We start from the raw sequence: 22,403 nt of genomic DNA, 5'->3' as shown, positions 1-22,403 counted from the left end.
AACTACAAGTTAGGAATTACACACGTTAGCTTACAAAGTGATTATTTTGAAGATTAACGCACGTGCAAACATACAACAAAGCTCTGTCAACGCACAGAGAAAACAGCATAGCGGTGACTTACTCAGAAAAGGCTAAACCCACAATCATATGTACTCTTCATGGAACCTAACGGACAGTCCGGTTAAGCAACGAGCATTATAGTCTCCATACAACTTCATCTAAATGCCGAGGCATATAAAAGGAAATTGGTAAAATTTATCTCGCAAAGAACAACGTGCTTGCTTGGAAGGGACGATGTTTTAACGTGATAGCGTTAAAGAGCTCGTGTCGCAGAAAACCCGCCGCCGGCGTCGGTCCCGTTGGTTATGAGCGAAAAATCGTCTGTGCGTCTGTGACCGAAAAATCAAGTTACCGAGATAACCGCGAGAGGCCGCTACTTGTCCACGCGTGCGCGCGCGATCACACCGAGAAAGCCGCGCATTCGAAGAAAAAAAAAAAGCTCAAGGTCACGAGGCGTGGTAGTTTCTTTGCCCTGCCACCCCTCTATGCTTAGCTTCCAGCGCTTTCGTCGGGACGAGAAAAGAGATAATGCAATTGCAGCATGCGACAAATCTTTGTAACTCCACTTGCACTGGATGGATTCTTAAAATTTTTGTGGCGTTGAATTCGTGAGGCAATAAGCTCTTCTAGTGAATTCATTCCATGGTTACTTGAAAAAGTGTTTCAGGGCCCTTTAAATAGTACACCACTGGTAGTTGTGCTTAAGTCCCCTTATTACGCTTAAGGGGCCTTATTCTCTGTGTGGGGCTGGCTGCTGCACCGTGCGGCGCAGTAGACGCTGCCCAGGTGAAAAATAAGCGACATGGCATGGCGAAGTTAGTTTCTAGTAGCAACTCGTAGCTATGGCAGTTTTGCAGCTACGAAAGTATGCAATGGAAATGGTACTAACGCGTAAAGGTATACTCTCCCCCGCAAGTATCAGCTAGAAGTACTTTGTTTCTGTTCATTGAAGGAGCTTCAGAGTTCATTTTACGGAAAGCGTAGTCCTTGATTGTCAAGCAATGAAAATGTGACACTCGTGAGATATCACTCAAGGAAGGACATTTGCAAGGGGTCTTAAATTTCTTCTGCGTGGACCCGGGGATGTCAGGACACCCCCCCCCCCCCTATAATTTGCGCTACTGAACATCAATCATCAGGCCATCTGCAGGGGTGTAGGCAGAATTTTTTTGTGGGGGGAGGGAGGAACAGGGGGCACCCTCTTATAATGGTGTGCCACCCCCTGGTTACGCACCTGGTCCTCTGCCGCCATTATCGTCAAAAACGTGCATGGCCATATGCCTGCGGCGGATAGGACGCGATTGAGGGGCAGACCTGGCGCCCTCTTTAGATGATTAGAGTGGTAGGGGATGCGCACGTACCCCCCTAATGCGCATCTATCTATACTTGAAATGTGTGCGGCCTAACGGCCCCGGGCAAGTCAAACTTTCGGTGAAAATCGCCCCTCAAATGTATTTTGACTGCTTAACATATATAGTTGAAGAGTTGAACTGCGTAGCGACTGGTTTTCACAAAACGAAAATGCTTCTGAGAATACAAAGCATCCCCGACACAATTAGTCAGCGAATGCCTTCGCAGAAATTTCCTTGCCAACACAAACAATGTAATTTCTTTGTTGTCTACGAATTGATACCCATCGACATGTTTGCTTATGAAAGTGCCGAGAAAAGACGGTTTTTTTTATTCATGTAAAGGGTTCGATCACCGAAGAGCTACTAAAATACTAATCCACAACTTTTTGCGGCAAAATTTGTAACCCCAACCTCCCACAGCGTAAAGGAAATGACATTTTCTAACATCTGAAAATTATACCCTGGTATAGCTAAAGCTGCCCCGCGGTGGTCTAAGTGGTTGTGGCACTCGACTACCAACCCGAAGGTCGCGGGACCGAGTCCTGGCTGTGGAAGCTGCATTTTTTGATAGAGGCGAATATGTTCGAGGCGCATACGTACTTGGATTTAGGCGCACCGTTTAAGGAACCCCAGGTGGTCGAAATTTTCGGAGCCCACCACTACGGCGTCTCTCATAACCATATCGTAGTTTTGAGACGACGTTAAACCCTAGACACTATTATATTATTATTGCAGCTAAATCTGTACACCTCTGCTAGCATTAGCCCACTTTGTCGTATACGGCTCATGTTCTAAGAAAGTAAGCAAAGCATGACAATAAAAAAAAAAGTTACGCAAATTCCACTCTGTGTAAATCGCTTCTATGTGAAGGAGCCAGCGTGTAGCTAGCCTATGCTAGCTACACGCTGCGTTACGAGGTGGATCAGCATATTTCTGCAGATAAAAAAATAAATAAACCTGGACTCTCGCGCTTTAGATCTTTAAAACGATATCGCGGTACCGGCACCTAAAAGACTAAACTTCTGTTAAATGAAATTCAATAACTTGGCAGCAGGGGCGGCGCCAGAATTATTTTATCAGGGGGGACAAGGGGGGGGGGGGGGCAGGCGAAAATTATGGGGGATCTCCAGCCGCCCCATGCTCACCCCTGGCGCCGCCCCCATTAGGACGTCACACTCTTTCTCTCTCTCTCGCAGAAACACACATATATCCGTGTGAGAGAGGGAGAGATGTGGAACAGCAATTGAGTCTGGTCCCCGCCCACTGTGGGAAAATGAAAACGCTCCGTCAATGCGTGTCAGAACCTCAAATGCGATTATGGGGCACCGTGTATGTGGCGGACTGTGCGACCAGCTGAGCTTTGTCAGAGTGCACCCAAATTTAAGCATACAGGCATTCTTCACTTCGCCCCCTTTGATACGCAGCCGCGGTGGCCGGGAATCGAAGTTTACCGCACATAGCTATCGATCTCTTCAAAAATACGTAAGCACACTTCTTAAAGTGCTGCAAGCGTGACAGGCAACATATATCCCGCAAAATGAGCCAAAACTCGCTGCTGACGTCATGTCGGCCTCACTTTGGGTGCCGTACGAGTGGAACACAAGGCGACAGACCCGAGAGAACCACGCTGTCAGCAATCGCAACACAGCTGACGAGACGTGACGTCGCAAAACCACAACCTCATTGGAGTCAAAGCGCATAAACAATATGAGAGCATGTGTGCGCGCACGCACACAAGTCACTGAGACCGCGAGGAGCCGGCTGCTGCATGTCCAGCAATGAAAATAAGGGAGAAAAAGAAAAACACTATTTTTGAATTTTAGGCGCCAAAACGGACGCAAATGGTCGAAGAGGAGAAAAAGGGAGCCAACTGGTTATCGTCAGTAGTCACGTATGCGACACGCACAAAGGAAACCCGGCACCGGGAAACAAACTGTTATTTTATCTGCTGTCTTACGCTTATTGTGTTGTGTGCTGTCTCTTTAACCTTTTATTGTAAACTTGTATTTGAAAGGACGTTGTTATTGAATGTGGTAAAGCGGCGAGCGCAACGTGGAAGGCAGTCAGTAAAATAAACGTCATATTTTATCATACACTACTTATTATTTCTCGGAGACACTCAACAAAAGCAATAAATAATGTGCAAAAATCTGACCAATGGCTAGCCTCGCTGTCCGACGCATCTCTGCTCACCGCCATTTTACCCCACCCAAGGCTCCGTGGAGGACTGTTATTTTCTTGTTATATTTATACCTAGTATTCACTCGTAGATATTTATATTTCAGCCTGATCTGGAATGGTTTACTGAAAGGAAAGCCAGAGCTGGCCGAAATGCAGTCTGTTAGAGCACCGGGACAGTCTTTAGCGAGGTGAAGCGGAAATTGACAAACTTCGGGCATGTGTTTACTGTACGAGTCCGTAGAAGTATTTTCATCGACTAAGGGCTGAACAAAAACGGGGTGGGTTCCATAAAGAACCCGCCGTTGGACCAAACTGCGTTCAAGCTGGAACTGATGGAACTGGAGAATATTGTCGCCAACACGGTTTACCTCAAGGCCAGGGAAGGTTGGTGTTTTCGTCTCCGTAAGGCCAGGTGCATGCACTGTGCACGTTCGTTCGTGATGGTGGCGGCGGCTGTGTGCGAAATGCCGGCTCCGCACGGCCTTTCGCGCCGACATCGGCCAGTTTGCCGTCGGGCCTGTCGTAGCGACAAAAATCGCCTCGATCTTGCGCGAGCCTTGTCATTCATAAGCGGCACTTCGCGCAGTCTTGTGGTCCTTATACCGCTGCCGGTCTGCACTGCATGTTAAAAACGATTGTGCATGCGCTACAAATCGGCCGCAAAGTCCAGTGCCCGAAACGTCTGCGTTTTCTGGCCCTGTGCTTCATGCGGCTCGATTCAAAAGTACCAAGCGAAAATCGCGGCTCATCTATATGGCCAGCCATTTCAGTGACCCAAAAGATGTTCCGCATCTGCTCTTGTGTTTTCCACTCGACGAGCCACGGTGTAATGTTCCGAAATGTCGTACCACACGCTTTTCGTCATTCAATGCTGCTACCGGGACTACATATGTGCGCTTCTTGAGGCTCCACCGGCGACATTTTCCCGTTTTGCAATATGGACAAATGCGGGAACAAATTTCTGCGGAATAAGAGCACGTTGCTGCAGTTCAACTTGCCCAAAGTCTAGTCGCTTGTGTTACGTTGAGAAGCACGAGTGTAGTGGTAATAGGCACATAGCCGCGTTTGCTGACGCATCTCTGTGGTTTGCATGGTGTATTTTTGTGAAGAACTGATGCGTGTTCTAACCCGACAGGTGGTGCAGATTCAAACAAAGGCAAGAGCAAAAAATGGAAGAAGATACTGCAGTTTCCGCACATTTCGCAGTGTGTATATCTCAGGGACAAAGTTGGTAAGCACTATTGGACCGCATAGTTTTTGTTGCTTGAAGTATTTTCATGTTGCTGGTTTTTTTCATTTTGCCTTGTGTTTTGCGTGTCGCGAGTGTGTATCTGTATAAATGGTGGGCCACACTTTTTGATCCTCTGCTTTGTTTAAATGTCATGAGCGGTTTCTCACGGTTTTCACATCACTATACTGCATTTGATGCAGTATGTGTTGAAAGCATTCTGTATTCATATGTCTACTTCCTCACTTCTTGTTTAGTGCAGTGCAGTTGTGCAATTATTTTTTTATAGAAATGCTCTGATACTGCAGGTGTTATTATTCTTTATTACATAGTTCTGATTTTTTGCTGTTTTGTTTATGTATAAGTGGATACATTAACAGGCAGTCATTAGATTTTTCATTCTTCTCGTTGTTTTTCTCATATTTGCAATGGAAGCATGCATCACTTTTTAAAACCTTGTTGTGTATTTTACTCTCACGTTAAAAGTTATTTAGCTGTTGTCATATTATTCTTGATCATATTAAAAATTATAGTAGTACATAATCAGGCATGTAAAGGTTTTTGTGTACATGCAAGAAATATGCTGAAGAGAGAAATATGTATATTATGTTGTGTTAGCTGAAAGAGCAATCTGTGTAAGATAATAGAGCATGTATTGACAATTGGTTGAGTACATTGATGTGTAGAATTAGTATTAGGTCCGCATCATAATTCGATAACAGATTTCAAACCTGGTTCATACAGCTTCTCATTCATTTCATGATTGATGGTGCTTTGTCTAGACTTGTTGGCTGTATGCACAACAAAAAGTTATGGAGCAGAAGTCTTCCGAATGGCACCTTAGAAGCATAGACTGAAGCCAGTTTTTTTGTTAAGTTCCAAAGGGGTTTTTACATCTGCAAGTGTAATATTGTCATGTATTGGAATTTTTTTTTGTAGTTTCGGTCATGCTGTATTCAGCAAAAGTAAGCTTACAAGCATGCGACTAAAGCCAAGATTAATATGAATTATATTGTTCTGCTTTATGTTAACCAACTTGTTTTTTTTTCCATTGATCCTACTGACATATTAAAACACCTGTAAACCTCAGTTTTACCGATTCTGCATGCTAAGCTAGTAAGTGTCTATCATGAACACTGGTTTGACTGATCTTGCTACCAAATTAATTTAGACTGATGGTGAGATTGGAAAGAGATGTCGAGAAATTCAGTCTTGCAAGGTGAAGTGTATCAATGGGCTCCCAGTAATGTTCAGTTGCAGAAAAAAATCTGCCCTCTACAGCACCCTGGTCAAGTGTAGTGCTGCTATGTAGCATCGTAGAATTTGTTTATTTTTAAAATAGCTTACATTCTTCAGTTGCATGGAGTGAGGGGGTAGTATATAAAGTGATATAAAGTGAGTAACATACATTTAACACACAACCTACATAATACACAGTAGTATGTACTGCACAGTAATGATAACTGAGATGCAAAATAATTACTTAGTTCATGCAGCATCAGTGCAGATGTAGTACCAGTATTGATAAAATATACATATTATGGAGTCCATTGTACCAAGTAGGTTCAGTCAACTTGTGTAATCAGATACAAATAGTGTGTTTTACAATATTAGCGTTTACAGATAAAAAAAAGTTCTGGGATGGATTTGTTATCAGGCAACATGTGCTATGCACATTATAGAAATGATCCAATCTTGCAAAGGCAAGGGCTAGCCTACTAATTAAGGAGAGAGAGAATTCATAGGTGTGTGAGCTTCTGGTTTGATTGGTGCCACTAAATTGCGACGAGAATTATCAGCTTTACCACGCATACGTAGAAATCATCCTTAAAACCGTTACCGCTGCATGTAGACTGGCAGTCACTAATAAGCATACTTGTCAGGCTTATTAGAGCTTGCTATGGTGCATTTCACACTGACATCTGTATGCCGCCATTCGTAACAGCGTGCCAGACATGCCTATTTGCTTTTACCACCATGTTTTGTTTTAGCTTGTGTATTAGCACAAACTGGCATTCAGGACCAATAGGAGGCAGAAGATGCCAGTCCTCTGTTGTGACCTCTTGTGCTACACCCCGGGTTATGCATTGCAAAGTAGCTCACCACTTTGTTATTTTCATTTTTCATGTTTGCTGGCTGACAAAAAGTGTGGCTTATGGCATTCTTTTGAATACTGATTCATCTGCAACACTTAGACTGACATTTTATCTATGGGGTATTTGTTAGTTCTATCATGGCTTTGCCTTTATGCACTTTTTGCGAGCGACAGGACCGTTTTTTTTTTCCTGACATTTATATGACCACAGAACTGTGTTCTGTTTAGGTTAGTTCGATGGAGGCAGTATGAAAGGTTCTTAAGTTTGTTCCTGTCTTCGATTTGGTTTGGTTTCTAACGCGATAGCGTTAAAGAGCTCGTGTCGCAGAAAACCTGCCGCCGGCATCGGCCCCATCGGGTGTGAGCGAAAAATCGTCTGTGCGTCTGTGGCCAAAAAATCAAGTTACCGAAATAGCCGTGGGAGGCCGCTACTTGTCCACGTGTGCGCCTGATCACACTGAAAAAGACGCGCATTCGAAGAAAAAAAAAGCTCAAGGTCATGAGGCATGGTAGTTTCTTTGCGCTGCCACCCCTCTCTGCTTAGCTTCCAGCGCTTTTGTCGGGAGGAGAAAAGAGATAATGCCATTGCAGCATGCGACAAACCTTTGTAACTCCACTCGCACTGGATGGATTCTTAAAATTTTTGTGGCGTTGAATTCATGAGGCAACAAGCTCTTCAAGTGAATTCATTCCATGGTTACTCGAAAAAGTGTTTCAGGGCCCCTTTAACACATTTTGTTCAACAGGTGGCCCCGCCATGCTGGTCTAGTGGCTAAGGTACTGGGCTGCTGACCCGCGTGTTGCGGGATCGAATTCCGGCTGCAGCTGCTGCATTTCCGATGAAGGCGGAAATGTCGTAGGCCGGTGTGCTCAGATTTGGGTGCACGTTAAAGAACCCCAGGTGGTCGAAACTTCCGGAGCCCTCCACTACGGCCTCTCTCATAATTATATGGTGGTTTTGGGACGTTAAACCCCACAAATCAATCAATTGTTTGACAGGTGTCACAACGAGAACGAGCCCATTCGGCAATAATAGCACGCGCTGGTCCAATCTACTGTGTGCGTGTATGTGTATGTAATAAAACATGAATAATTATGCACTTAGCGGTTGAAGGGTGCACTAGGGGCCAGATTTCGCTATCACGTTCAACTCTTAAAAGTGAAGCTTAAGGGTCCCCCCTTTTTTTTCTCTCTCTCCGGTAAAGACAATTTGGCATTAGGAATCGGAATGCTTTTTTTTTTTTTGGTGAACACAAATAAAGGTACCTTGCAGAGACTGGTGTAGCATCTGTAAGCTTTGTGACCCCATAGCCATCATGTGCATTAAAGGTGCAATGGCACAGATTTTTTTTATTGCGATATCAATTATATAGATACTCCGCTCAGTTTTGCCGTTGCCATTATGCCCCGGATATGTCTATATATGTGTGTGTGTGTATATATTTAAGAATTTATATATATATATATATATATATATATATATAAATTCTTAAAGACAAAGAAATCGGGAGAAAAAAAATTCTAAAGCCGGCGATTGGAACCAGTGACCCCTCGCTTTACAGCATGCCACGTAAGTGCACTCAGCCACACAACATGCATGCACCAGCATAATAATGGCTGGCTATTTATATACTCCATATACCACTGGTGATATGTAGATCTCGCAGGAGCTTGAGCTTGTTTTCTATCATGCAGCTCTTCTACATTTTCTTTCAATTTAAAATTCGCCATTAAGACGTGCACAAAAAAAAGAGAGGGGGGCTTCTATTTGTAGTTTCTTGGGATGTGGAATGACAAAAAAAGATCGTTTGACGAAGCATCGTCTGCTTCGTCGAACGTGGTATCCAAGGCACTTGCAAAACACGTGGCTACATTTGATCACGACTTTGAATAGGCCCAAAAAATGGTTATCGCGAAGGAAAAAAAACTGGTGTTTGCGTCAATACCTGGAATCCTTTTTTATCCAGAATATGAAAAAAAAAAAAAGACACTGAACATAAATTATGGCATTCTGCCACCGGCGCATGCCAGGCGTCTCGGCAGTGCTCTAAAACGGACATAAGCCCACTTCGCTGGGCTACTGTACTGTGAACAAAGGCACCGTACGGTAGCGGAAGCATCATTTATTATTCTTTTCAACCTTTTGATTTTGGTCAGCATTATTTCATTTTGTTTGTATTTCAGGCAAAAAAAAGAAAAGGAACCGCACCCATACCTTGCCTCAGACGCTACCGCGTGACAGGATATGCAAGGTCATTTCACGCGCTGCACATTAAAAGAAGTATTCATGATATTCGGGTTCTGCATTGTCAACACTTGCAGTGCATTGCTCAAACACAAAGGCATAATAGTTGTGATAGTTCTAAGGTCACGCTTGTCCTGTGTATACCTGCACGTCCTTTTCGAGCGTCTTTCTTTTTGCTTCAGCGGGAAGCTACAAGTATCAAGCCGTTCATTGATCTTCGTGCGACATTCTAATTCTGGCTATTGCATTCGTTTGCTTCACCCTTGCGGCAAAACTGCTGACTTTTTTGCAGCCTCATTCTGATCACGGAGGCACCTTTCAATACCGCCCCGCCGCGGTGGTCTAGTGGCTATGGTACTCGGCTGCTGACCCGCAGGGCGCGGGTTCGAATCTCGGCTGCGGCGGCTGCATTTCCGATGGAGGCGGAAATGTTGTAGGCCCGTGTGCTCAGATTTGGGTGCACGTTAAAGAACCCCAGGTGGTCTAAATTTCCGGAGCCCTCCACTACGGCGTCTCTCATAATCATATAGTGGTTTTGGGACGTTAAACCCCACATATCAATCAATCAATCAACCTTTCAATACTGTAACCTGCTGCTACGTGAAATGAGTGATTACGTTTTATTGTTGCCAGTTTAAAACGAATCTTGATGTGACTGCATTTCACTTCGACTCTGTGTAGCATCACATTGATGCAATTGGGTGGTCGTTTGATTTCATAAACCATTTATATGTACTTATTACAGAAATCTTCAAACATCCACAACAAGAGTATCTGAGTGTATTTTTTTCCAGTTGACATCGTATGAATTAGTGCCGTGCACTTCTGTTCTAATTTGGTGGGCTCTAGAGTACTCGGCTGTCACTTGCACCTTCAGCATCTGCTTCAGTTTTTCCCGTGAACTTAATGCGGTGGGCCTGCTGCATGTCACTTGTCGATATCAGCACACTGTCCGTGATGGTCTCTCTAAGTGGTCATGAAAAGTAAAGAAGAGAGAAGTGCCCTCGTAACTGTCTATCCTTAAGGTAACACCTCGACAGGCCAGCACACAGATAGGGTAATGGGAATAAAAGGGATAGGAAGGAAAAAGTAAAAGAAGATAAAAAACTAAAAATAAGAAAAGGGACACATTCACTCTGCCTCCCTCAGCATGCGCCCGAACCACCACGACAACACGCAAATGCCCGAAAAGCCGCCCAAAAGGCCGGGGAAAAAATTTCGCCAAAAAAGAAGATTGACGAGCCAAAATGATGCATTATAACAAGGGAGTGCATGAAGCACTTGCGTGCGCACGTGGCCTAGGCACGAAAAAAAATGAGATTTCAGATGAGCTCATGGGTGAGAGTCTAAATGGCCTCGATGTGGTAATCCAGTCGTCTAAATCCTTAGCATGATGGCTTCATATATACCTCTTCTGCAGGGGTTCGCGTTCCAAAATATGCATCCAACCATATTTACTTCTATTTATGCAGGTATATTTAAAATATAATGAAGAAGAAAATCACGCACAGCCCTAAAATGTCTCGCGCCGCTCCTCAGTGCGGGGCCGAGATGTGCTTTGGCGGCCTTCTTGTCGTGAAGAGAAGCTTTGCAGCTCGTGTCAGCCGGTCGTGCTCCAGCGATGTGTAGACCTCGAACGTAGCCAGAGTAGCTCTAAGATTGTGCACAAAGGTCAGCAGCTACGTACGTGCAGCGGAGGAGACCACTTGAGGCCATAAACAAAACCAACCCTAGAATGGACGTGGATGTCCCAGGCTCAAGCAAAACATGGCCGTCATCAAAGCTTTATGCTAAGTTGCTTCTTCGCCTTCAAAGCTTGTCGTAATTCAGGTGCAGTCGCTAGATAGTTTTGAGTGGCGTGCATTTCTTGCAGCGAGAGTGCGCACCCAAGCTTGCGTGACAATGACTCCATAGGAACGAGAAGCGATATGGAGTTCAGCGCTGTGTTCGATTGAAATATAGAAGTGAAATTGAATGAAAAGGCCACATCCTCACGTTATACATGCGGCATACCTTTGGAAATAATATTTTGTAGAATAAATCTTTCCCCACTCTAAACAACAACTCTTTAGTGCATAGCTGGCATAAATTCTGAAATTTATTACCACTTAACTGGGTCAGATTGCAAAGCTGACACCATGATTTGATCTTTGACTTGTAAAAGTTATTTTGATGACAGAACTCTAATTTTATCAAAACATAACCATGAGCGGCGTGCATTTATGTTCGCCAGCCAAGAGCATTTTCCCAACAACACACGCACATTGTTTTGCACTAATGTTTGTCAAAAGTCGCTATGTTGCCGAAAGTCACTATGTTTCCGAAGGTTAAACAAACAGATTCTGAAAGTTCAGTGGCTGGATTAACTTCTAGGAAGAGCTATGTGCGTGAGAAACAAATTCAACATGCAAAAACAAACAGTTCAAACCATCAACTACCGGTGATCAATTTGAATAGATATGGTAACGGAAGAGTTAAGAAGGTCGCTGGCTTGCACGTCGTGTGAATCGTAGTGTCTTGTTGTCCACGTTTTTGTTGCTATGTGCCAAGTTGTGTGACAGTCTATAAGTGCAATGAAATAGGGAGCCACAAAACACAAAAAATTCCTGGGATAATTGCAGCATGCAGTGGCAAATACGAGACATACGTCGCCTGAAAGCTGAATATTGTTCCATCATGGCGGCACCCATCTGGTTATAGGTTTCAAAACTTGGGTCTACAAGGCACATACTTGTTTTAAAAAGAAATTAAATTATGCTAACAGCAGTGCAAGCTATTTGGTGAATCATGCCCATTTGTGCACAAAAATCAACTTAAGACGTCTAAAATTGAAGTTTTCTAATTATTTATGTAGAATCAAGAGAAAATAGATTACACGGCATTGCCCGGATATTTAGACCATTATTCGATTACTTTAGCCAATTTGTGTAGGCCTGCACGATACTCAATGTTGATTTCTTTGGCTGGAGCTAAACTGCAAACCAAATGTTTCTCGATTGTGTTGCTCAGTGAAATATGAAATCATATATTGTGTAAAATTATTATTTTTTCAGTTTAGTACTCTTAGTAGTATTCTCACATAATGGATTATTTGCAGAATCTTGAACTCTGCTTCTCTGCGAGGTACTTTTTAAAGGAGCCCTCCAACAGTATTTAAGCACCTATTTTTTGTGGCTTGCATAGGCCAGTAGCTGGAGATAATTTTAGCATACGTGTAAGCGTCAAACATTAAGTGATTTAGTATTTTAATCATGCAATAAAGTAACTACATTACTGCCGACCCCATCACCACATAGTGGCACTTGCCAGAACTGTGCGGGCGGAAATGACTCCGGAAGGTTGCCGCCATATGATTGGATAAATGTAACATTGGAAGCGATCGTGGTGTAGAATGAAAACTGAGGTTACTGATCTGTTTCATTTTTCTCTTCTGTGCGTTTTCATTGAACCCTGAACAGACGCAGCTACAAGAAAAATAGATCACTGACTACAAAGAACACTGTAGCACGACAGATACGTTGGCTGCCATTTTGCCACTAGATTTTTGGCTTGCGCGGGTCGGACGTTTATATGAAATACCTCTCTCTCTTTCTTCTCTCTTTTTGCTTTTGGGAGTTTGGGAGCTGTCTCTTTCCGCATGTGCACTGTTGAAGGGGTGCAGTGCACCATTGTTGTTCGTCGGGCAGCTTACCAAATAACGTGCGAAGGGTCAACAGTACTTCACTGTCCTGGTCGTTCCACAAGTATCTCAAAATAAGAGGAGGGAGCGACTCCAAATGTTGTAAAAAAACTACAGCAAATACCTCGTTTCTACACAGTAGCTCCTGCTCGCGTTCTGGCAAGCCAGGCATCAGGCACCACGTTTGTTACTTTGGCAACTAGGTCAATATTACCTTGCAAAAAAAAAAAAGCAATAATTTAGTGCGAGCTTCCCCCACGTAGCTGCTTCCATCTTTCGTTGCGACAGCCCGCCAACGTCACGGGTGTGTGAAATGTGGTCAAGTGTTCCACGAAAATCGAGTTGAGGGTCAGCACTTTATTCTTGTATTTTGAATTTTGTTAGTCGAATAACTTCAGACTGCCTGCCGTTACCACTGCCGTTTTTGCTGCATTAGTCTGTCTCTACTTCAGTCTACACAACCTACGAATACAACAAGGAGGGTAAATAGTGTTGGAGGATCGCCCCGTTAATAAAAGCTCATTCACAGACAGCTTTTCTGGCTGTGAATATTTGTTCCTCTCTATGTTCTACTGAAAGTGTATGAGCATGCCAAAGACTTTTAAATAATTACTGCGGCAATGTGATACTTCATGGTTAACCTACACATGATGATCGGTGAACTGGTGATTCTATAAATGTAGTGGTACGCAGTAAAAAAGTAAAAAAACCAAAGGAAGGCAGGTATGAGTGTCGATTATAGATAGTTGGTGCTGCTAATTTATGCTCAAGGCTATTTGGTTGAGGAATATTCTTGCTTACGCTTGTATACTAATGATTTTGCCATTTGTCAATTGGTTAAGTTAATATCGAGATGCTGCATAATGAGCAACATTTATCCTAACTTACTGCAGCTATTTTGTGCCTTGCAAACTCATGTTTGAAGATTGTGCTTGTTTTGATTTCATGTATTGAGGTTAGGCACTCTTTAGACTTCATGCAACTTCAACAAAAGAGACTTTTTTTTTTTTCTATAAACTTTGTACTGGAGTAATGTGAGAGCAGAAGCGTGATGTACTGCATAGCAGTGAACGTAAGGTGGAGTTTCAGAGAAGCATTGAAGGAGAAGCCCCATTGAAAGCTGTTGGGCTTGAACTAAGCCTTGGCAGTCAGATTTTAATGGCAGTGAAACAAAAAACATAACACTGCTGTGCTTAGATTTAGGCAGTCATTAAGCATCCCTAGAAGATCATAATTTTACTGGTAGTCCCCCCCCCCCCCACCCCTGTTATTTCTCGCAGGATTAAACAGTCAATGTCAATACAACTGCCAACGTGGGAGTGTGTGCCCTTGCGAGCTCCAGTTTTTTTGTATGGCTTCAATTATTTTTGGGATGATCACAAATAAGAAAATTAAATTTTAATCTGGAAATTAGGACATGTTGAAGCCATGTGCAATCTTTCAGCTCATGAGGCCACATAGTTGTAAATCACGAGTGCTTACCTATAAGCACAAGGACCAAGACATACTTTTATTTAACATTTGTAAAACTTTAAGTTTGTCATGCTAAAAGAGGGGAAAAGAAAGTGTACCAACTGTTGGATGCAAATATTTACTCTAGGCCATTTTTAATTTATATTTTAGAAAAACTTTGTGTGCATGTGTGCACGTGAGAGAGAAAGGCATCGCATTCACAACCTTGTATCCTGACAATATGTAATCATATCAGCATTTTTATGAACTGCTTGCTGTGAGAAAGTCGAAGGACAAAATTAAAACAATACACTTATATGTTGTGAACTAATACATCATATTTTTCTCTGTTCAATGATCTAACCAATGCAGTTTACACATTTGCTGTTTGTCTGCTTTTGCTGTAAAAATACAGAGGGCATAGACTTCTTAAATTATGATGACATGCCCAAGCCTCCCTGATTTTAGCATCTGATTGATTGATTGATATGGGGGGGGTTAACATCCCAAAACCACGAAATAATTATGAGAGATGCCGTAGTGGAGAGCTCCGGAAATTTCGACCACCTGGTGTTCTTTAACTTGCACCCAAATCTGAGCACACGGGCTTACAGCATTTCCCCCTCCATCGGATGCGATCCCGCGACCTGCGGATCAGCAGCCGAGTACCTTAGCCACTGGACCAACGCGGTGGGTCTTTAGCATCCGAAGGCGAGAGCTTTACTTTAATTACAGCTTTCTATCAAAATAATCTCATTGATAAGTTCTTTTTAGGCATTTTATGTACGGATGTGATGGGTGCATCAGAAGCAGATTTGTTGCTGGAAATACTGGTATTTGAAATATTTCAGTGTTTCTTAACATGTATTCAAAGTTTTAATATTATGTTAAAAGTGTGTTTTGAAGGCACTTTAGGAGTTAAACACCCAACTGTTTGCAATCAGCATCGCTATGTCATATAGCACTTTCACTTCTTCCACTATTTCTCACAATGTAGCTTTTACACCAGACGTGTTATTCAAGTAGTTTGATTGGTGTTTTACAACCATGCTTGACATGAACTAGTTAATATTTTCCTACCTGTTTTTTTACTGAAATTATGTGTGGAGCCCTCAGTTTTTAAATGTGAAAAAACCATGACAAATTTGAACTTCTTGCAGTATAATGCTTTTAATGATCTAAGCATTCAAGAAATATGGTAAATGCTTATTCTCAATTGGCTGAAATAATTGATGACTAATTGGTAGTGTAGCATAGGGCTTAATATGGATATTTAGGAATAGTCTTGCAATATTCAACTCACATTCCAATTATACTGGGCTTAGTAACTCATCAAACAATGGGAAAGGAGGCTTTTCGGGAGCACAGACATAATGAATAACTAAAGAAAATGTAAATAAAAGTCACGACGTAGGCTTCATGAGGCTTTTCCATGTTTCACTAGCATCCAGTAACTTGTGCACAGTCATAACCAAAGCAGCTGTTTGTGTTCATTTTGTTGTTGTAATGTGTGATCATTTCTACCGTGCAAGCGAGTATGTTGACTGATAAAAACGTGTATATATGTATATGGTGCACATATCTCAAATGCAGGCATTCAACTGTTGGAAGAGTTGAGCAATGCATTAAAAGCACATCAATTTGGATTTCACAGGAATGAGAAAACTGTCTGAATGGCCCGAATGCTGAATTATCGAAAGTAAAAAGAAAGATGCCTCTTTAATCTACATACTTTTTTTAGAAATATGTAAGTCTAGTAATTAATTGGCATAAGAGCAGTTCAAAAGCCACAATTTTTATCATTTGCTTCTTCATTTGCAATTAGAATGGACCCGTGACCCCATTTCTTAAGCCAAAAGGTGTTATGAAGCCATACCTTATTGCGTACCAACATGATTGTGGATGGCGACCACGTTTTTCTGAAAGCCCTCGGCCGTTTCTGCGATAGATGAATGCTGTTTTTGCTGTTTTGCGTGGCATATTTGCGATACCTGGTGCTTGGCCTGCTCCAAATATCGTCTTAATTAACTGGATTATGGCCAATTATGACCAAATTGACCGGCATTTGATGCCATTGAATGAAGCTGGGGCCAGAGAACAGGTCCGAATTATCTGATTTTTCAAATAACGAGTGTCGAAATAATTTACTGTATACACCGTAGCCATCACTTGCTGCCATATCTAAAGATTTGCTCAAGGCAGTACTGCGATTGTAGAGCAGATTGGTTTCACATTTACTTCTCTTGTGATCCATTATCTTGAGACAGGTTGACCTTTTGTTCGCAAGCTTCTCACAGGAGCTGCCCTTTCCTACTGAGGCTTTTTGTAGAATTGAAATGTAGCTACATGCTGTCGTGGTTTCGGCTGCTTTCTGCTTGCAGACATCTCCTATGGGTACATTGTGGAGCAACAACCCATTGGTAGGCTCCTGTTTCGGCAGTACTGCCAAACGAAACCCCATTACTGCAAGTGCAACAGCTTCCTAGATGCAGTGGTAAGATGTCAACGAAGTTCGTACACGTTGAGTTACAAGTCTGTGTTTTGTGTTAATGATGGTGTAGCATAAAAATATAATGTTTTTTTACTTTTTGTAGCATTTGTGTCTGCAGTTTTCTTCTTTTTCTAGCTACACCAACATGTAAGTATACCAAACCTGTTGCTGTTATTAGCAAGTAGAGTACGACTGAGTTTATATGCTCACCATACCTGCAACGCTGTTTTTCATATGTAGGTGCTCACTGGTATGTTGCTTCATACTGCATCAAGTTACATTATGTGCATAATGTGGGCTTTGTAACAAAAGTTTCACTGAGGTCAAAAGAAACTGATTCCGAACTCACGATGCTTGCATTGTTTGATTCTCCTGCATACCAACGCACCTATAACCAAGGGGTGGCAGTGAATGCAGTCCTTAACATATTTTAATATGTGTTCTAAGCAGTAGTGCTTATCTCCCACTAAGCAGTAGTGCTTATCTCCCAGTTCACGGCACTTGTTGACATCATCATCATGACGTGCAAGGTGGCTGCTCAGGCTTCCTGTGGCATTTTGCCCAATCTGCGAGTACTGGCAGGAGGGTGTTTCCTGTGTCATAGTATGGTCGGTTTTCTATAGCAGACCTAAATTTTAGTAGGAGAATGTGCCTAGTGTGCCACACCCTCGCTGATACTGCAGCAACTGTGTTGTTTCATTCCTTTTCTTATGTGGGGCTGTTATTCAACAAGTGTGCTCTCAATGTCAGTGAGGTATGAGTGCACATGATGTCATGGCACTCAAATGCAGTGGGGTGCTAGTTTACTGTGACTCTGGGTGTGCATTTAGAAGTGACAGTAAAATTTAGTGTTAATCAGCCAGGTTAATGTGAATTATACATGGCATTAAAAAAAACATTTATCATTCGCATTCACGAAGTAAAAAAAATCACTAGTAAATTTTTGGCTGTTGGTGGTGCTTCAATAGGGTTCTGAGAATATTGATGGCAAGGCAGTGAAAGACTGGGGTTGACTATACATGCTTCTGCTCTGCTTATGTGTTTGATAAATTACTGGGGTGCCCAGATGTTTAAAACTTCAATAACATATAAACAATGGCTTGAAAATCGGCTGTAAATAGTATTTTTCTGCTTAAATAAATTTGTTCAGAAGCCTCTCTCAGATGATACTAATAAATAAATAAAAAACAAACAAAATACAGCGAAGTATTTTGTTAGAACATTTATATTCGTAGGCAAAGTGAACTTAGTGTGTATCGTTGAAGTTTAATATAGCGCAGTTAGGGAACTCGGAAACTTACTTTATAAATTTGCCTTTTTTCTTTTAGCAAAACAGTTGCACAAGACTTTCAGTAATAAAGCTGTGCAAAAAAAAGGTAATTTGCTAGGGTTAAAATAAAGAGAAATCTACGTACTGAGTTTTAACGATTGTGGCTTGATGTTGTGCCAGCAAAGACCTCTTCACTGTAGCTGAACGTCGTGCATGACATGAAAGAAATGCAGGCTAAACAAACTGTGGTAGTTTTTGGATTAAGTGAAGCTATCGTGCCTTTTTCTGCCGCCTTGGTGTGTCATCAAAACTTTGAGTGTTACCTGAAGTAGTGCGAGACTAGTTCTATGTATGATAGTCACTAAGCCAAACCACTTGCTTGCCACTTGCTTTCCATTTGCTTTAATGAACGCTGTGTGCAAGTTCGATAACATGCCACATAACAAAATGGCTGCATTCTAAAGTCTAATGAAAGCAAGGTGAAAACTTGAATCACTTAAACATTTTAAAGGACCCCTGACAGCAAAAGGTTTCTTTGCGAGCTTTTTACAGTAATTTCCAGCTTTGCGCCTGGTAATGCCAAAATTATATCGTAAATGCTCTAAATGCATTGTATAATTAATGCTGGTGGTGTTAATTCAGAACGATGTTGCGTTGGTTCGAAACGCCTGCCTAAATACCATAAGAAACTAGTGCCCTACAGCGAAGCAGCGCCAAAGGCTAAGTGCGCTCAAGCTTCGGTGATGCTGAAACACTCTGCTTTCAAATAGGGGGACCCGCAGGCGGTGAAGAATGAAATGCTGTGGGGGCTTTGAGCGTGTCCCCCTCAGAAAAAAGAAAAGCATCCCTGGCGAAAGCAGCCAAAACCACCGCGAGAGCAGCCTGACAACAGAGCAAGAGGGGTGACGAACAATAGTCCTCACCGGGTGCGAGTCGGGGTGCTGTTCGGGCCTCGCAAATGTTCTTCACCTCTGCAATGTCACAGGGGGATCCCCGGTCTATGTGAAACCACAGAAAATGTATTGTACCTCAATACTCGAAAGGAACATGCACCCTTACTTTAAAGCCAAATTAAGATATCGTCTAGGCAACGTTTGCCACTACTAATCTGTCGGATCACAAGGAAACTCTCAACGTTTGAAAGCAATTTAAAGAGGCCCTGCAATACCTTTTGAACAAGGTCAGAAAATGCTGCCGATCAGTAGTCAAGCCTCCTGTGAACATGTGATCAGAATGTAATTGCGTTGTATGCAGCAAGGAATTTACAGTTTCGACATGCACATCTTTTGGAAAAGTATGTGCAGTCGAACACCTTTATAAGGGACACTGATATAATAGGCAAATGGGTATAAGAGACGCCAGTGTGCCTACAGTAAAATACTGGTTGTAGAGAAAATCCATACGAGGTACCCTGCTTATAAGAGACATCTCATGTACAAGACAAGAATTTCTCTCTGGACCATGCCTCTTATAAAGGGGTCCTACTGTGTTTGAAGAAAACAGCTATGTAGACAAAGGAAAGGGATTGGCCAAAGGCTGCTTTTATGTTTGCTAGAATATCCTCTGTAATATTCCAGGGTGCAACGGCAGTGCCAATTGTGCGAATTTGATACAATTCCCCGTTTTCGCTCCTTGCTGCGCGAAAATGTCCCTCATGCCTCAATATTTTCTCAGTTGCCCTACTTGAGCGAGAGATGGACGCTACATTGGCCACCCGCAGTTTGTGTCATCAATTAATTCAAGCGGGCAGACCTTAACCCATGGAATAAGAATTCTTGAGGCAAAACTGCGCTTCCTCAGCCATTCTGAAAACGTGCCGAAATCGGGCACAGCACTGACACACCCTCTGCTGTGAAACTGTTAGTGGAGAAGGAAAGACGCATGTGCCACCGTAACCGCGCTATTCAAGGCCACTCCGCGGCGAATCGCTGTTAGCGCCCAAGTTATTTTGTTCCTGTGCGTATGTGCCAGCTTCAAATTTTAACGCGATAGCGTTGAAGAGCTGGTTTTGCAATAATGCTGGCATCGGCGTCGTTAATTGTGAGTGAGAAAGTTATGCTATTCATGACCACAAAATCAAGTTACAAATAAAATGAGCAGGCATCTGCCTTGAGTCACCAAGGTATCTATCTGTCTTTGCATGCTTTTTGCACTTCACGTTAGGTCCAGCTCATTTTTCTTTGTGTGCTTGTGTGAAATAACAGATGACAAGTACAGTCGAACCTGGATATACCAAACTCGCCAAAAAACGTTTATTAGTTCGATATATGGCATAATTCGATATAGGCCGGGTATAGGTTTTGACACAAAGGCACATAACAAACTAGAAGAAAAGTACTTTATTAATATGGTGGCTTACTTGCGTGCTCTACTGTGGAACAAAATAGTCCCGGATTTTTTTTCTGCGTCAACGACTTCGCTGCCTGCGACAGCACGCACGCCTCCAGGTTGTCCAACGAGTCAGAGCAGCTGAGGCCACAACCTTCCACATTCAAACAATAGCGCCGGACAACGCAAGTGCACTAATCACTTGGGAGGATGTAGGCAATGGGCCGTCGTCGATTTCCATATTGCTGTCGCTTTGGCTCGTGGTCGGCACGACGTCTGCAATGTAATCCTCATCCTGTAATTGGCCCATGATGGGGACATCATCGTCCGCACTGACGAACTCGTCGAATGTCGATCCGTCGATAGCACCCGGGAACTCTGCCAGCTTGTTCCAAACTTTGGCGGAAACACCTGCGGTGTCTTCAGTGCTGTCAGAATTTGGGGTGTCATCACCAGGCATGCGGAAGCCGGCATACCTAAAGCAGTTTTGGATCGTCTCCTTCTTGACATCTGCCCACGATCTACTCAACATAGAAATAGCTCCGAGCAAGTCGATCCTAAGCTTCCTGCCGACACGAAGGTTCTGCAGCAGCCTCTCCACCAGGCGCTTCCGATAGCCGGCTTTCATTGCGCGTATAACGCCTTGATCCAGTGGTTGCAGTACAGACGTAGTGTTCGGGGGCAAAAAACGCAGCTCGATGTTGCTGAAGATCGTACTGCAGTGGTGCGATGAACAATTGTCCACGAGCAGGCACACCTTGCCATTTTCGCCTACCAAATCATAATTCCACGATTACAGCATCTGCTGAAAAGCTCCCTGGTCATCCACGCTTTTGAGTTTGCTCGGTAGGTAACTGGAAGCGACAGCACATTTCGAAAACACCGCGGTGCCGTGCTTTTCCCGATAACTAGAGGTCGAAGCTTTTTTGATCCGTCTAAATTAGCTGCCAACAGCACAAACACACAAGCTTTGTTTGCCTTGCCGCCGCTTGTCTTGTCGCCACGACACGCAAGTGTCTTGTTTGGCAACATTTGCCAAAATAGAGCGGTTTCATCCGCATTGAAGATATCTTGGGCTCTATATCTTGCTGCGATATCTCGCCAGTTTTCCTCGAGCCATTTTTCTACGCTGTCCAGATCCGCCGCTCTGCTTTCACCTGTAACAGCTTTGCCAACGATGTCGTGCCGTTTTTTGAACTGCTGAAGCCAGCCTGAACCGCCTTGGAAATCATTCCTGCCAAGCAGAAAAGCAAGGTCCTTGGCTTTCTGCTCGATCATAGGGCCGGACAACCGGATGTTTCGCGATCGAACGTTCACAAACTACTTGTAAACGGCCGCTTCAACATCTTCGTACACAGCACCACGCACACGTCGGGTGCCACGGGCACCTGGCCTTTTGTCCAACTTGGCCCTGATGTCTGCCTTGTTCTTCAGGATAGTACTCAAGGTGCTCCTTGGAATTTTGTACGCGGCGGTGACGTTGGACTTCTTTTCAACACGCTCAACCCGATTGATGATTTCGAGTTTCGCGGCGAACGGCAAGTTTTGCCTCTTTGCGCAAGCCATGATGACAGCACGCCAATACAGTTCACAGAGTACCAACAGGCAACACCACAGACTACGCTGAATCGGCAGCAGCAGGCACACAAGCATAAAGAAAGAAAAAAATGGCGCTCACTTCTACCGCCTCCGCGCCTTGGAGAAAGCATGACGGCCTCTGATTGGCTGTAAGCGCTGCGAGTGGGCCAGGATCATTTCTTGGAGGGGGGTGTCCGCCCGCGCACAACCAGGTCTAACCAACTTTTTCTAGGGTGGCGCCGGCAGTTTTCCCTACCACCGCGAGGGAAAGCCAACTTGCTGGGGCACTTTTGAGGCACATGGAGTTTGATATATCAGTTGTCGTCTCTATTTTCGTTTGATAGAACAGTAACTTTTTCTATATACTCTCAATGTAAACTTACTGTGTTTAGGAATTGTTCGATATACCGGACAATTTGGTATAAACGGGTTCGATATAGTTG

The 22,403-nt window shown here is 43.3% G+C and overlaps 1 protein-coding gene across 2 annotated transcripts in view; it reads left to right on the top strand.

The window, feature by feature from the left end:
- Window positions 1-3,568: 3,568 nt before the first annotated feature.
- Gprk2 (G protein-coupled receptor kinase 2) overlaps window positions 3,569-22,403 on the top strand; it is a 44,773-nt gene continuing 25,938 nt past the window's right edge. Inside the window, exons 1-3 of one of the 2 annotated variants that reach the window (XM_037427076.2) lie at window positions 3,569-3,978; window positions 4,739-4,825; window positions 16,675-16,787. In XM_037427076.2, the coding sequence (XP_037282973.1) occupies window positions 3,927-3,978; window positions 4,739-4,825; window positions 16,675-16,787 (252 nt within the window). In that variant the 5' untranslated portion in view covers window positions 3,569-3,926. Of the gene's footprint in view, window positions 3,979-4,729; window positions 4,826-16,674; window positions 16,788-22,403 lie in introns of both variants that reach the window. The other variant, XM_037427075.2, reaches the window with a different exon arrangement.

Source organism: Rhipicephalus microplus, chromosome X, assembly GCF_043290135.1.
Source record: "Rhipicephalus microplus isolate Deutch F79 chromosome X, USDA_Rmic, whole genome shotgun sequence".
NCBI classification, from domain to species: Eukaryota; Metazoa; Arthropoda; class Arachnida; order Ixodida; family Ixodidae; genus Rhipicephalus; species Rhipicephalus microplus.
This window is presented reverse-complemented; position numbering and strand designations above follow the sequence as displayed.